The sequence below is a fragment of the Nerophis lumbriciformis genome, linkage group LG16, assembly GCF_033978685.3.
Source record: "Nerophis lumbriciformis linkage group LG16, RoL_Nlum_v2.1, whole genome shotgun sequence".
NCBI lineage: Eukaryota > Metazoa > Chordata > Actinopteri > Syngnathiformes > Syngnathidae > Nerophis > Nerophis lumbriciformis.
In genome coordinates this window covers 45,097,108-45,113,020 of record NC_084563.2, presented here as the reverse complement: position 1 = coordinate 45,113,020, position 15,913 = coordinate 45,097,108, and the positions used below count along the sequence as shown (strand labels likewise).

At 41.1% G+C, this 15,913-nt stretch overlaps 1 protein-coding gene across 3 annotated transcripts in view; it reads left to right on the top strand.

The window, feature by feature from the left end:
• LOC133617290 (uncharacterized) overlaps positions 1-15,913 on the top strand; it is a 222,957-nt gene that overhangs the window by 119,755 nt on the left and 87,289 nt on the right. For all 3 annotated transcript variants that reach the window (XM_061977214.2, XM_061977215.2, XM_061977213.2), the window contains exon 7: positions 5,943-6,107. In XM_061977214.2, coding sequence (XP_061833198.2) covers positions 5,943-6,107 — 165 coding nt within the window. The remainder of the gene's footprint in view (positions 1-5,942; positions 6,108-15,913) is intronic.

The window sequence follows — 15,913 nt, the reverse complement described above, 5'->3', positions numbered from 1 at the left end:
CAAAAAATAAAAAAAAACGGACTTGCTTCAGCAGCACATTTGTGGTGCTGTAGTTGTAGGAAATGTCTCAAAACGTCATCAGGAGTCCCGACAAAACCCGTGAATGTAAGAAAATGTAAGAAAATGCATATTTTACGAAACATTTTTTTTGCTAAATGTAATAAGGGGGGACCCTTACAAAAAATTAAAAAAAAACGGACTTGCTTCAGCAGCACAATTCTGGTGCTGTAATTGTAGGAGATGTCTCAAAACGTCATCAGGAGTTCCGATAAAACCCGAAAAAGGAAGAAAATGGAAGAAAATGCATATTTTACGAAAAAAAAAATATTTTGCTAAAATGTCGTAAAAAAATTCAAAGAAACGGACTTGCTTCAGCAGCACTATTCTGGTGCTGTAGTTGTTGGAGATGTCTCAAAACGTCATCAGGAGTCCCGACAAAACCCGTAAATGTAAGAAGATGTAAGAAAATGCATATTTTACGAAAAAATGTTTTTGCTAAAATGTCGTAAGGGGGGACCTTACAAAAAATTCAAAAAACCGGACTTGCTTCAGCAGCACAATTCTGGTGCTGTAATTGTAGGAGATGTCTCAAAACGTCATCAGGAGTCCCGATAAAACCAGAAAAAGGAAGAAAATGGAAGAAAATGCATATTTTACGAAAAAAAAAACATTTTGCTAAATTGTAAAAAAATTCAAAGAAACGGACTTGCTTCAGCAGCACAATTCTGGTGCTGTAGTTGTAGGAGATGTCTCAAAACGTCATCAGGAGTCCCGACAAAACCCGTAAATGTAAGAAAATGCATATTTTACGAAAAAAAATGTTTGCTAAAATGTCATAAGGGGGGACCCTTACAAAAAATTCAAAAAAACGGACTTGCTTCAGCAGCACATTTGTGGTGCTGTAGTTGTAGGAAATGTCTCAAAACGTCATCAGGAGTCCCGACAAAACCCATGAATGTAAGAAAATGTAAGAAAATGCATATTTTACGAAAAAAAATGTTTGCTAAAATGTCGTAAGGGGGGACCCTTACAAAAAAATTCAAAAAAACGGACTTGCTTCAGCAGCACAATTCTGGTGCTGTAGTTGTAGGAGATGTTTCAAAACGTAATCAGGAGTCCCGACAAAACCCGTAAATGTAAGAAAATGCATATTTTACGGAAAAAAAATTTTTTGCTAAAATGTTGTAAAAAAATTCAAAAAAACGTACTTGCTTCAGCAGCACAATTCTGGTGCTGTAGTTGTAGGAGATGTCTCAAAACGTCATCAGGAGTCCCGATAAAACCAGAAAAAGGAAGAAAATGGAAGAAAATGCATATTTTACGAAAAAAAAAATATTTTGCTAAAATGTAAAAAAATTCAAAGAAACGGACTTGCTTCAGCAGCACAATTCTGGTGCTGTAGTTGTAGGAGATGTCTCAAAACGTCATCAGGAGTCCCGACAAAACCCGTAAATGTAAGAAAATGCATATTTTACGGAAAAGTGTTTTTGCTAAAATGTCGTAAGGGGGGACCATTTCAAAAAATTCAAAAAAACTGACTTGCTTCAGCAGCACAATTCTGGTGCTGTAGTTGTAGGAGATGTCTCAAAACGTCATTAGGAGTCCCGATAAAACCCGTAAATGTAAGAAAATGCATAGTTTACGAAAACATTTTTTTGCTAAAATGTCGTAAGGGGGGACCCTTACAAAAAATAAAAAAAAACGGACTTGCTTCAGCAGCACATTTGTGGTGCTGTAGTTGTAGGAAATGTCTCAAAAAGTCATCAGGAGTCCCGACAAAACCCGTGAATGTAAGAAAATGTAAGAAAATGCATATTTTACGAAACATTTTTTTTGCTAAATGTAATAAGGGGGGACCCTTACAAAAAATTTAAAAAAAACGGACTTGCTTCAGCAGCACAATTCTGGTGCTGTAATTGTAGGAGATGTCTCAAAACGTCATCAGGAGTTCCGATAAAACCCGAAAATAGAAGAAAATGCATATTTTACTAAAAAAAATTTTTTTTTGCTAAAATGTCGTAAAAATTTTTAAAAAAAACGGACTTGCTTCAGCAGCACTATTCTGGTGCTGTAGTTGTTGGAGATGTCTCAAAACGTCATCAGGAGTCCCGATAAAACCAGAAAAAGGAAGAAAATGGAAGAAAATGCATATTTTACGAAAAAAAAAATATTTTGCTAAAATGTCGTAAAAAAATTCAAAGAAACGGACTTGCTTCAGCAGCACAATTCTGGTGCTGTAGTTGTAGGTGATGTCTCAAAACGTCATCAGGAGTCCCGACAAAACTCGTAAATGTAAGAAAATGCATATTTTACGGAAATTTTTTTTTGCTAAAATGTCGTAAGGGGGGGAACCCTTTCAAAAAATTCAAAAAAACTGACTTGCTTCAGCAGCACAATTTTGGTGCTGTAGTTGTAGGAGATGTCTCAAAACGTCATTAGGAGTCCCGATAAAACCCGTAAATGTAAGAAAATGCATATTTTACGAAAACATTTTTTTGCTAAAATGTCGAGGGACCCTTACAAAAAATTCAAAAAAACGGACTTGCTTCAGCAGCACATTTGTGGTGCTGTAGTTGTAGGAAATGTCTCAAAACGTCATCAGGAGTGCCGACAAAACCCGTGAATGTAAGAAAATGTAAGAAAATGCATATTTTACGAAAACATTTTTTTGCTAAATGTCGTAAGGGGGGAGACCCTTACAAAAAATTCAAAAAAACGGACTTGCTTCAGCAGCACAATTCTGGTGCTGTAGTTGTAGGAGATGTCTCAAAACGTCATCAGGAGTCCCGATAAAACCCAAAAATGGAAGAAAATGCATATTTTACGGAAAAACTTTTTTTTTTGCTAAAATGTCGTAAAAAATTAAAAAAAGACGGACTTGCTTCAGCAGCACTATTCTGGTGCTGTAGTTGTTGGAGATGTCTCAAAACGTCATCAGGAGTCCCGACAAAACCCGTAAATGTAAGAAGATGTAAGAAAATGCATATTTTACGAAAAAATGTTTTTGCTAAAATGTCGTAAGGGGGGACCTTACAAAAAATTCAAAAAACCGGACTTGCTTCAGCAGCACAATTCTGGTGCTGTAATTGTAGGAGATGTCTCAAAACGTCATCAGGAGTCCCGATAAAACCAGAAAAAGGAAGAAAATGGAAGAAAATGCATATTTTACGAAAAAAAATTTTTGCTAAAATGTCGTAAGGGGGGGGGGGGACCCTTACAAAAAATTCAAGAAAACGGACTTGCTTCAGCAGCACAATTCTGGTGCTGTAGTTGTTGGAGATGTCTCAAAACGTCATCAGGAGTCCCGATAAAACCAGAAAAAGGAAGAAAATGGAAGAAAATGCATATTTTACGAAAAAAAAAATATTTTGCTAAAATGTCGTAAAAAAATTCAAAGAAACGGACTTGCTTCAGCAGCACAATTCTGGTGCTGTAGTTGTAGGTGATGTCTCAAAACGTCATCAGGAGTCCCGACAAAACCCGTAAATGTAAGAAAATGCATATTTTACGGAATTTTTTTTTTGCTAAAATGTCGTAAGGGGGGACCCTTTCAAAAAATTCAAAAAAACTGACTTGCTTCAGCAGCACAATTTTGGTGCTGTAGTTGTAGGAGATGTCTCAAAACGTCATTAGGAGTCCCGATAAAACCCGTAAATGTAAGAAAATGCATATTTTACGAAAACATTTTTTTGCTAAAATGTCGAGGGACCCTTACAAAAAATTCAAAAAAACGGACTTGCTTCAGCAGCACATTTGTGGTGCTGTAGTTGTAGGAAATGTCTCAAAACGTCATCAGGAGTCCCGACAAAACCCGTGAATGTAAGAAAATGTAAGAAAATGCATATTTTACGAAAACATTTTTTTGCTAAATGTCGTAAGGGGGGAGAGACCCTTACAAAAAATTCAAAAAAACGGACTTGCTTCAGCAGCACAATTCTGGTGCTGTAGTTGTAGGAGATGTCTCAAAACGTCATCAGGAGTCCCGATAAAACCCGAAAATGGAAGAAAATGCATATTTTACGAAAAAAAAATAATTTTTTGCTAAAATGTCGTAAAAATTTTTAAAAAAACGGACTTGCTTCAGCAGCACTATTCTGGTGCTGCAGTTGTAGGAGATGTCTCAAAACGTCATCAGGAGTCCCGACAAAACCCGTAAATGTAAGAAAATGCATATTTTACGAAAAAAAATGTTTGCTAAATGTCGTAAGGGGGGACCCTTACAAAAAATTCAAAAAAACGTACTTGTTTCAGCAGCACAATTTTGGTGCTGTAGTTGTAGGAGATGTTTCAAAACGTAATCAGGAGTCCCGATAAAACCCGAAAATGGAAGAAAATGGAAGAAAATGCATATTTTACGAAAAAAAAAAATATTTTGCTAAAATGTAAAAAAATTCAAAGAAACGGACTTGCTTCAGCAGCACAATTCTGGTGCTGTAGTTGTAGGAGATGTCTCAAAACGTTATCAGGAGTCCCGACAAAACCCGTAAATGTAAGAAAATGCATATTTTACGGAACATTTTTTTTGCTAAAATGTCGAATGTAAGAAAATGTAAGAAAATGCATATTTTACGAAAACATTTTTTTGTTAAATGTCGTAAGGGGTGACCCTTACAAAAAATTAAAAAAAACGGACTTGCTTCAGCAGCACAATTCTGGTGCTGTAGTTGTAGGAGATGTCTCAAAACGTCATCAGGAGTCCCGATAAAACCCGAAAATGGAAGAAAATGCATATTTTACGGAAAACTTTTTTTTTTTGCTAAAATGTCGTAAAAATGTTTTAAAAAACGGACTTGCTTTAGCAGCACTATTCTGGTGCTGCAGTTGTAGGAGATGTCTCAAAACGTCATCAGGAGTCCCGACAAAACCCGTAAATGTAAGAAGATGTAAGAAAATGCATATTTTACGAAAAAATGTTTTTGCTAAAATGTCGTAAGGGGGGACCCTTACAAAAAATTAAAAAAAACGGACTTGCTTCAGCATCACAATTCTGGTGCTGTCATTGTAGGAGATGTCTCAAAACGTCATCAGGAGTCCCGATAAAACCAGAAAAAGGAAGAAAATGGAAGAAAATGCATATTTTACGAAAAAAAATTTTTTTTGCTAAAATGTCGTAAAAAAATTAAAAGAAACGGACTTGCTTCAGCAGCACAATTCTGGTGCTGTAGTTGTAGGAGATGTCTCAAAAAGTCATCAGGAGTCCCGATAAAACCCGAAAATGGAAGTAAATGCATATTTTACGAAAAAAAAATTTTTTTTTGCTAAAATGTCGTAAAAAATTTCAAAAAAACGGACTTGCTTCAGCAGCACAATTCTGGTGCTGTATTTGTAGGAGATGTCTCAAAACGTCATCAGGAGTCCCGACAAAACCCGTAAATGTAAGAAGATGTAAGAAAATGCATATTTTACGAAAAAATGTTTTTGCTAAAATGTCGTAAAAATATTCAAAGAAACGGACTTGCTTCAGCAGCACAATTCTGGTGCTGTAGTTGTAGGAGATGTCTCAAAACCTCATCAGGAGTCCCGACAAAACCCGTAAATGTAAGAAAATGCATATTTGACGAAAAAAAATGTTTGCTAAAATGTCGTAAGGGGGGACCCTTACAAAAAATTCAAAAAAACGGACTTGCTTCAGCAGCACAATTCTGGTGCTGTAGTTGTAGGAGATGTTTCAAAACGTCATCAGGAGTCCCGATAAAACCCGAAAATGGAAGAAAATGCATATTTTATGAAAAAAAAACATTTTGCTAAAATGTCGTAAAAAAATTCAAAAAAACGTACTTGCTTCAGCAGCACAATTCTGGTGCTGTAGTTGTAGGAGATGTCTCAAAACGTCATCAGGAGTCCCGACAAAACCCGTAAATGTAAGAAAATGCATATTTTACGAAAAAAAATTATAAAAACTATATATTTGGAGTTTGACATCTTCTATGTCCTCCCTGTAGGTGTGAAGATCCCCTCAGTCAACAATTACAATGCGACTAAGGCAGTAGCGTCTAATCAAACCACGGAAAAGATTCCTTCAACTGTCCGCCCGGAGCTGACGAAGCAGACATCCAGTCCTTTGCAAAGAAGTGGCTCTGCAAGACTCGGCCGACTTCACGGGACAGGTAACATAGTCTTCTCCTGCTGTGCTGGGGATTGCGGGGATCATTATGATGCGTTCAAGAGTCTTACGGCCTGAGGGAAGAAGCTGTTACAGAACCTGGAGGTTCTGCTACGGAGGCTGGGGAACCTCTTTCTAGGGTCCAGTAGTGAAAACAGTCCTTGGTGGGGGTGGGAGGAGTCTCTACAGATTTTCTGAGCCCTGGTCAGGCAGCGGCTTTTTGCGATTTCCCTGATAGGAGGAAGAGGAGTCCTGATGATCTTTTCCGCCGTCCTCACCACTCTCTGGAGAGACTTCCAGTCTGAGGCACTGCAGGCTCCAGTCCAGACAGAGATGCTGCAACATAACATACATAAGTAACAATCCGCATAATAACAACATATCACAACATAGCTGTAAACCTGGCTTCACCCAAGGAAGGCACACATGACATGATTATATGTCATGTCACTATATACAGCACACATACTGCTATACACACGCCTAACCAGGCCTTTTTTCTCTCTCAAGGAATTGTGAAATAAAATCATGTCTTCATGAGATCAACACTGTACTGAAGCCCAGAATACTCTACGCATTTCCCCTGTTTTAGTTTAGAGAAAAGGAAAGATTGGCCTGGCCCACTAGGATCCCTCTTTATGTTTGTGAACTTTATAGTCTATACATTTAGAGTGATGTGATAATCAAACACTCTAGAAGTCTAGAATGAAAGAGTATATAAGAGAATTGACAGAGTGGGTGTACCTTCAGTGATGAATGATGAGCAGAGGCAGAGTTTTAAATGTTTTCTTTAGCTTGCTTTCCATGTTTATGTACTCACTGTCCATTGTGTCTAGATGCCTGAAATTGGGTGACTCCACTGTAGAAATAGCCTGCATGTTTTCTAGAACATACGCTGCAATGTCTCTATCAATGTTGTCCTGGCTAGTAGTCCCTCCGTTAAAATCCAGCCGCTGTGTGTCTCTCTTTACTAGCTTCGTCGAAGCATGTGGCTTTTGTAGCTGTTTCAGCAGATTTGAATTGCTATTGGGCAGTAGATAGGATCTTTGATCCAAGACACAATTTACACGGGAGTGTTATATCAACTAAAGCCCTCACTTAAACTTTCCACGTGCAAGATTGAATCTATTTAAAAAAGTGTAACCGAGGGTTTATAAATGTCCCCTATACTGTATGAGACTACAAAATAACAAACACGGAGGCTCCAGTTTACACGAGGACCACTTTATTTACCTTCTTTCAAAAACCTCCACTCCACTCCGTGTCATCACTTCCGCTCTTAGCACCTTCAAAATAAGAGCTCAAGGCATATACTGTATAACAGCGCATAACAGGATCTTAACATCACAAAGAGGAAAGCCCATAAAAATAGGTTACAAAAGTTTTTTAATAAGAAGCCAAAAAGTGCAAAAACAATAATGTTCGTGTTGGAGGAGTTGTGAATTAGGTACACCTGCAGTCTGCAGGTGTACCTAATGTTGTGGCCCTGCAGTCATTCACAACTCCTCCAACATATATTTAACTAAAATGTTCTTTTCTTTGTGCTCGGCAAAAGAAAAGTAGTGAGAATATCTCTATGTTAAGAAACTCGGCTTCGGCTCTACACACACACACATTCATGGCGCGCCTCTTCCTTGTAACACAGGAACATTCAGAAGGACGACACCGCAGCAATAAAACACACTCAGATCTTCTCAGTTTCTAGCCGATACTATATAAAAAAAAACGTAAAATAACACAGTAACGCATCATGTAGTAACGGTAACTGAGTTACTGAATATAAAAAATAACGCGTTAGACTACTAGTTACCGCCAAAAATAAAGGCGTTACAGTAACGCGTTACTTTGTAGCGCGTTACTCCCAGCACTGGTAGGCACCAGGTCATATTGTAAAGTATTATAAGTCATACTCGTTCAAGTGACCGCCGATGATGATGATGCCCTCTCTTGCCCTTTTAGAGACCTTTCCGACGGTATAACATATGTGGGGGTTCGTCGGTCGGTTTGTCTCGTATTAGAGAAACGTGCGCAACCCGGGGCAGCGTGGCGCCATTGGGAGAGTGGCCGTGCCAGCAACCTGAGGGATCCTGGTTCAATCCCCACCTTCTACCAACCTTGTCACGTCCGTTGTGTCCTTGAGCAAGACACGTCACCCTTGCTCCTGATGGGTCGTGGTTAGGGCATTGCATGGCAGCTCCCGCCATCAGTGTGTGAATATGTGTGTGTGAATGGGTGAATGTGGAAATACTGTCAAAGCGCTTTGAGTACCTTGAAGATAGAAAAGCGCTATAGAAGTATAACCCATTTTCTATTCAACAAGAATAATACAAGTTGAAGTGTTAGGTTCAAACACTGATGACATCCATCAAATAGACAAGAAGCAAAGAATCATGCAGAGTTAAATTTTGCTCAATTGAGGAGAGACGTGTTTTGGGCAGTGCTCTAGTTACAGATCCAAACTACGCTCTAAAGTCCAGCCCATGTGCTTCCTCTATTTATTTGGGAGGTCCCTGGTTACATCACTGAAGCTCTCGCTGAGGGAAGGGGGGGTAATCTTGACAGCTCCAGTTAGACACAATATATGACTATTAATGAAATGCAAATGTGTTGATTCTCGTGATATCGCCCTGTCTGTGCTCTGTCTGCGTCACGGCATTCGATGTTCGGCCTTGGCAGTCAGGAAACAAAACACTGATACGAGACTGGCTTTGCACAGATAGAAAAATAACAACTTCAGCACAATTGATAATAACTATAGCAACGGCCCTTAAGCATAAGAGTTCCATCCATCCATCTTCTTACGCTTATCCGAGGTCGGGTCGCGGGGGCAGAAGCCTAAAAAGGGAAGCCCAGACTTTCCTCTCCCCAGCCACTTCGTCCAGCGTTCCCAGGTCAGCCGGGAGACATAGTCTTCCCAACGTGTCCTGGGTCTTCCCCGTGGCCTCCTACCGGTCGGACGTGCCCGAAACACCTCCCTAGGGAGGCGTTCGGGTGGCATCCTGACCAGATGCCCACCTCATCTGGCTCCTCTCGATGTGGAGGTGCAGCGGCTTTACTTTGAGCGCCTCCCGGATGGCAGAGCTTCTCACCCTATCTCTAAGGGAGAGCCCCGCCACCCGGCGGAGGAAACTCATTTCGGCCGCTTGTACCCGTGATCTTGTCCTTTTGGTCATAACCCAAAGCTCATGACCATAGGTGAGGATGAGAACGTAGATTGAGAGCTTTGCCTTCCGGCTCAGCTCCTTCTTCACCACAACGGATCGTTACAGCGTACGCATTTCTGAAGACGCCGCACCGATCCGCCTGTCGATCTCACGATCCACTCTTCCTCGTGAACAAGACTTTGAGGTACTTGAACTCTTCCACTTGGGGCAGAGTCTCCTTCCCAACCCGGAGATGGCACTCCACCCTTTTCCGGGCGAGAACCATGGACTCGGACTTGGAGGTGCTGATTCTCATTTCGGCCGCTTGTACCCGTGATCTTGTCCTTTCGGTCATAACCCAAAGCTCATGACCATAGGTGAGGATGGGAACGTAGATTGAGAGCTTTGCCTTCCGGCTCAGCTCCTTCTTCACCACAACGGATCGATGCAACGTACGCATTTCTGAAGACGCCGCACCGATCCGCCTGTCGATCTCACGATCCACTCTTCCTCGTGAACAAGACTCCAAGGTACTTGAACTCCTCCACTTGGGGCAAAGTCTCCTCCCCAACCCGGAGATGGCACTCTACCCTTTTCCGGGCGAGAACCATGGACTCGGACTTGGAAGTGCTGACTCCCATCCCGGTCGCTTCACACTCGGCTGCGAACCGATCCAGTGAGAGCTGAAGATCCTGGCCAGATGAAGCCATCAGGACCACATCATCTACAAAAAGCAGAGACCTAATCCTGCAGCCACCAAACCAGACACCCTCAACGCCTTGACTGCGCCTAGAAATTCTGTCTATAAAAGTTATGAACAGAATCGGTGACAAAGGGCAGCCTTGGCGGAGTCCAACCCTCACTGGAAACGTGTCCGACTTACCGCCGGCAACGCGGACCAAGCTCTGACACTGATCATACAGGGAGCAGACCGCCACAATCAGACAGTCCGATACCCCACACTCTCTGAGCACTCCCCACAGGACTTCCCGAGGGACACGGTCGAATGTAGACTGGTTGGGCAAACTCCCATGAACCCTCAAGGACCCTGCCGAGAGTATAGAGCTGGTCCACAGTTCCACGACCAGGACGAAAACCACACTGTTCCTCCTGAATCCGAGGTTCGACCATCCGACTATAGTATAGGAGTTGTGAGATAACATATACACAATTATTCTAACGGAAGTATGAGCAATAATAATATGGGCCTGCTTGCATTGCATTGCAGCAGGCCCATAATAAACAAATATAGACAGAGTAAATAGATTCACACTGACAAGAGGTTTGAGAGAATGATAGATAGAGAGAGAGAGAGAGAGGCGGGCCCAGGGTGGGGGGTTTGAATAAATGAACAGATTATTAGAATCCCACTCCCCTCCCCCTTCTCTCTATGCAGCGTCTCTCCCTTCTCCATTTCTATGCTTGCGTCGTCAACCCCCGATAAAAACACATCTTGCACAGTCTTCGCTCTGACAGCATCTCGCATCGTGTTCTTCGGGACTTAACGGCGTTGAAGTGAGGACTACTATTCATCTGCAGCAATTCTCTCCATTTTGGCTTCGCCTCCCTCTCTCTCTCTCCCACTCTCCATCTTTTATCACCGGGTACCTTGGCAGCTGGAAAATCTACAGCTCCTTTTGGCGCCATTTTCTATTCATCCTCCATCGCCGTGGCGACTATTTCACGGACGGCTGTGTTTTTTTTTTTTTTGGTTGTCCTACAGCTTAAAGGCTTTCCCATCTTTCATGCATTATTATTATTTTTTTTGCAGAATCAAGGGTTGCAGATTTAAGCAACAATCCTGTTTTTTTTTTCTGTATTGACTGAAAGAGGAGGACAAAAAAATATAGTATTTTGGTCCAATATCTGGCGAGAATGCGAGGAGGCGCTGGAGTTAACTGCAAAACAAACCAAACCGTGAGAGTGGAAGGAGCCTTTTGCTGAGAATCCAGTTCCTTCGTTCGGCTCGACGAGGTTTTTACGAAAATGTTATGGTCTCCGAGGCTGTCGCTGTCAAACTTCCACGTGAAGCTGACGGCCAAAGGGCTTTTCCGGAACCTGCAGCTGCTGCCGGGATGTAGGAAGAACACGGTGGTCTTCCACGCAGGTCTGAGACGTGTCCCTGGTCTTCATTCACCACCTTATTGATCACCATGTCTTTGAAAGTTGTCATTTTTTTATCCTTTTTATCCAGCCATTTTTAGCCCTGTAGTACTAATAACCAAACTATCATTACAATATTTCAATTTTTTTCACCCTTTTGTCTTATATCATCCTCTTTTCTCATCTTCAGTTCAAATCTGCCCTCAATTCAGTCGCTCGCATTTCTGCTCCTGTCATCGGCAGCCATTGTAAGCCCCCTTTCTCCACCGAGGGCCTTTATATTATTGTGTGTACCATAGCCGCCATGATTTGGTAGAGCACAATAAAGGCCATCCGTTTTCTGCGCGTACTCGTATAGCAGGGGTGTCAAACTCAAATACAGAGTGGGCCAAAATTTAAAACTGAACAAAGCCGCGGGCCAATGTTGAACAAATTAACCGTTTAAAGGTCTACTGAAATGCGATTTTCTTATTTAAACGTGGATAGCAGGTCCATTCTATGTGTCATACTTGATCATTTCGCGATATTGCCATATTTTTGCTGAAAGGATTTAGTAGAGAACATCGGCGATAAAGTTTGCAACTTTTGGTCACTGATAAAAAAGCCTTGCCTGTACCGGAAGTAGCAGACGAGTAGCGTGACGTCACAGGTTGTGGAGCTCCTCACATCTGCACATTGTTTACAATCATGGCCACCAGCAGCGAGAGCGATTCGGACCGAGAAAGCAACGATTTCCCCATTAATTTGAGCGAGGATGAAAGATTCGTGGATGAGGAAAGTGAGAGTGAAGGACTAGAGGGAAGTGGGAGCGATTCAGATGACTAAAACAGTAAATAAACACAAGACATATATATACTCTATTAGCCACAACACAACCAGGCTTATATTTAATATGCCACAAATTAATCCCGCATAACAAACACCTCCCCCCTCCCGTCCATACAACCCACCAATGCAACTCAAACACCTGCACAACACACTCAATCCCACAGCCCAAAGTACCGTTCACCTCCCCAAAGTTCATACAGCACATATATTTCCCCAAAGTCCCCAATGTTACGTACGTGACATGCACATAGCGGCACGCACGTACGGGCAAGCGATCAAATGTTTGGAAGCCGCAGCTGCATGCGTACTCACGGTACCGCGTCTGCGCATCCAACTCAAAGTCCTCCTGGTAAGAGTCTCTGTTGTCCCAGTTCTCCACAGGCCAATGGTAAAGCTTGACTGTCATCTTCCGGGAATGTAAACAATGAAACACCGGCTGTGTTATCCGGCACACCAGTCAAGGGGTGCTACAGCGGCGTTTTAAAAAGTCATTAATTGTACTTTTTGAAACCGATACCGATAATTTCCGATATTAAATTTTAAAGCATTTATCGACATCTCTAATACCAACTGTATTTTATAAAGCCCTTTAAAAACAACCACAGTTAAAGAACAAAGGACTGTACACCACAAATAAATACAGACAAAGGACAGACTCAAAAATAACATTTCAAGCAGAGGTAAAATACACATTGAAAAAGCAATCAATCAATCAATGTTTATTCATATAGCCCTAAATCACAAGTGTCTCAAAGGGCTGCACAAGCCACAACGACATCCTCGGTACAGAGCCCACATAAGCAAAACCAAAAGCAAATACAAATTATCTTAAAGGGGAACATTATCACCAGACCTATGTAAGCATCAATATATACCTTGATGTTGCAGGACAAAGACCATATATTTTTTTAACCGATTTTCGAACTCTAAATGGGTGAATTTTGGCGAATTAAACGTATTTCTAATATTCGCTCTCGGAGCGATGACATCACAACGTGACGTCACATCGGGAAGCAGTCCGCCATTTTCTCAAACACTGAGTCAAATCAGCTCTGTTATTTTCCGTTTTTTCGACTGTTTTCCGTACCTTGGAGACATCATGCCTCGTTGGTGTGTTGTCGGAGGGTGTAACAACACGAACAGGGACGGATTCAAGTTGCACCAGTGGCCCAAAGATGCCAAAGTGGCAAGAAATTGGACGTTTGTTCCGCACACTTTACCGACGAAAGCTATGCTACGACAGAGATGGCAAGAATGTGTGGATATCCTGCGACACTCAAAGCAGATGCATTTCCAACGATAAAGTCAAAGAAATCTGCCGCCAGACCCCCATTGAATCTGCCGGAGTGTGTGAGCAATTCAGGGACAAAGGACCTCGGTAGCACGACAAGCAATGTCGGCAGTTTGCTCCCGCAGACGAGCGAGCTAAACCCCCTATCGACCCTAGCTTCCCTGGCCTGCTGACATCAACTCCAAAACTGGACAGATCAGCTTTCAGGAAAAGAGAGCGGATGAGGGTATGTCTACAGAATATATTAATTGATGAAAATTGGGCTGTCTGCACTCTCAAAGTGCATGTTGTTGCCAAATATATTTCATATGCTGTAAACCTAGTTCATAGTTGTTAGTTTCCTTTAATGCCAAACAAACACATACCAATCGTTGGTTAGAAGGCGATCGCCGAATTCGTCCTCGCTTTCTCCCGTGTCGCTGGCTGTCGTGTCGTTTTCGTCGGTTTCGCTTGCATACGGTTCAAACCGATATGGCTCAATAGCTTCAGTTTCTTCTTCAATTTCGTTTTCGCTACCTGCCTCCACACTACAACCATCCGTTTCAATACATGCGTAATCTGTTGAATCGCTTAAGCCGCTGAAATCCGAGTCTGAATCCGAGCTAATGTCGCTATAGCTTGCTGTTCTTTCCGCCATGTTTGTTTGTGTCGGCATCACTGTGTGACGTCACAGGAAAATGGACGGGTGTATATAACGATGGTTAAAATCAGGCACTTTGAAGCTTTTTTTAGGGATATTGCGTGATGGGTACAATTTTGAAAAAAACTTCGAAAAATAAAATAAGCCACTGGGAACTGATTTTTAATGGTTTTAACAATTCTGAAATTGTGATAATGTTCCCCTTTAAGAGCAATTTGTTAGATAAAAAACAGTTAAAAAGTTAAAAACGGTTGGGATATAAACAAAAAAATACATTTTGACATTTAGGGCAGACGACAGATATATGATGTATGTGAATATGATGTCATGGATAGGAATGTCTGATGATGTATGTCAATAAAATACGTTTTTTTTTAAACAGTTAAAAAAGTTAAAAATAGTTTAAAGTCTCATGCTGGGTTAAAAGCCAGTGAATAAAAATGTCAACTTCCTATGAGGAGTTGTATTGTACATCTATGGTGTCAAATCTAGCCCTCCACCTCATCTTATATGAGCCTGCAAATAATATGTGTCAATAAAATACCTTATATTCTCTTCCTTTACTTTCTTATTTTCTTACTCAAGATATTAGTTTTTTTACCTAGTTTGACAGGGAAAAAAAAAGTGTCCAATATTGCAACAAATATTATATTATCTAACTTTGTTGGTTAAAATCCAAATAAATACTTAAATATCTGCTTAACTTTGTCATGATCCGTTGCCCGGATCATGTGTTGTTATATTCTGTTAGTTTTGGACTCCCTTAGTTCCTGTTTTTGTGCACCCTTGTTTGTTTTTTAGTTACCATGGGTGCTTATTGTTTCCACCTGTCTCTGATTGGTGATCGGGACGCTCACCTGTTTCCCGAGCACTAATCAGAGGGACTATTTAATCCTGCCTTTGCCGGTCAGTCCGCCTGGCTTCATTGTTTGCTACATGCAGCCTGTTACGTTTGGTCTTCGTGTTTCCTAGCTCATGATTCCTGCTCTAAGTTTTTTCCTCAGCTTCCCGTGTGATCGGCACGCATCCCTTTTGCCTGTTTTCTGTTTTTGGTACTACGCGTTATTTTTTGATGATTAAATCGTGTTCCTACCTGCACGCCTTGTCCGGAGTGGTCCCTTTGCATCCCAGGAGAACGAACCCCGCATCCCTTTTGCTTATTTTCTGTTTTTGGTACTACGCGTTATTTTTTGATGATTAAATCATGTTCCTACCTGCACGCCTTGTCCGGAGTGGTCCCTTTGCATCCCGGGAGAACAAACCCCGCAGTACACTATAAAAATGACCAATAGATTTTACTGTACTGTAAGTTGAAAAAAAACCGACCATTGTTTGTTTTTGTACAGTAAAATTCTGTCGACTGAGCTGTCAGTTTTATTTTTTTTAAATCCACCGTTGATGATTATGTGGTACCACATTTTATTATGGTAAAAAACTGGCAGCTGAGTTGCCAAAATAAAATTAAACAGCGGTACTGTATTTCTATTTACTGATATAATATGATGTAATATGTTCTAAAAATAATAATGATAAAATACCACCATATATTTTGCAGTAAAAGTCTGGCAACTAAGTTTTTTTCTGTAATAAAAGGTGGTCAAATCCACAGATTTTTTTTACTCTTTACGTAAAAAAAAAAAAAAAAAGAAAGAAAAATATTTCAATTCATATGCAAATTCATGAATTATTTACTGTTACAAGTGGCCCTCTGTTGGCAGCCATGACTGTGGTGTGGCCCTCAATGAAAACAAGTTTGACACCCCTGGTCTAGTGGGACAGGCCAAAGTTAAGTTGGAGAAAATGCA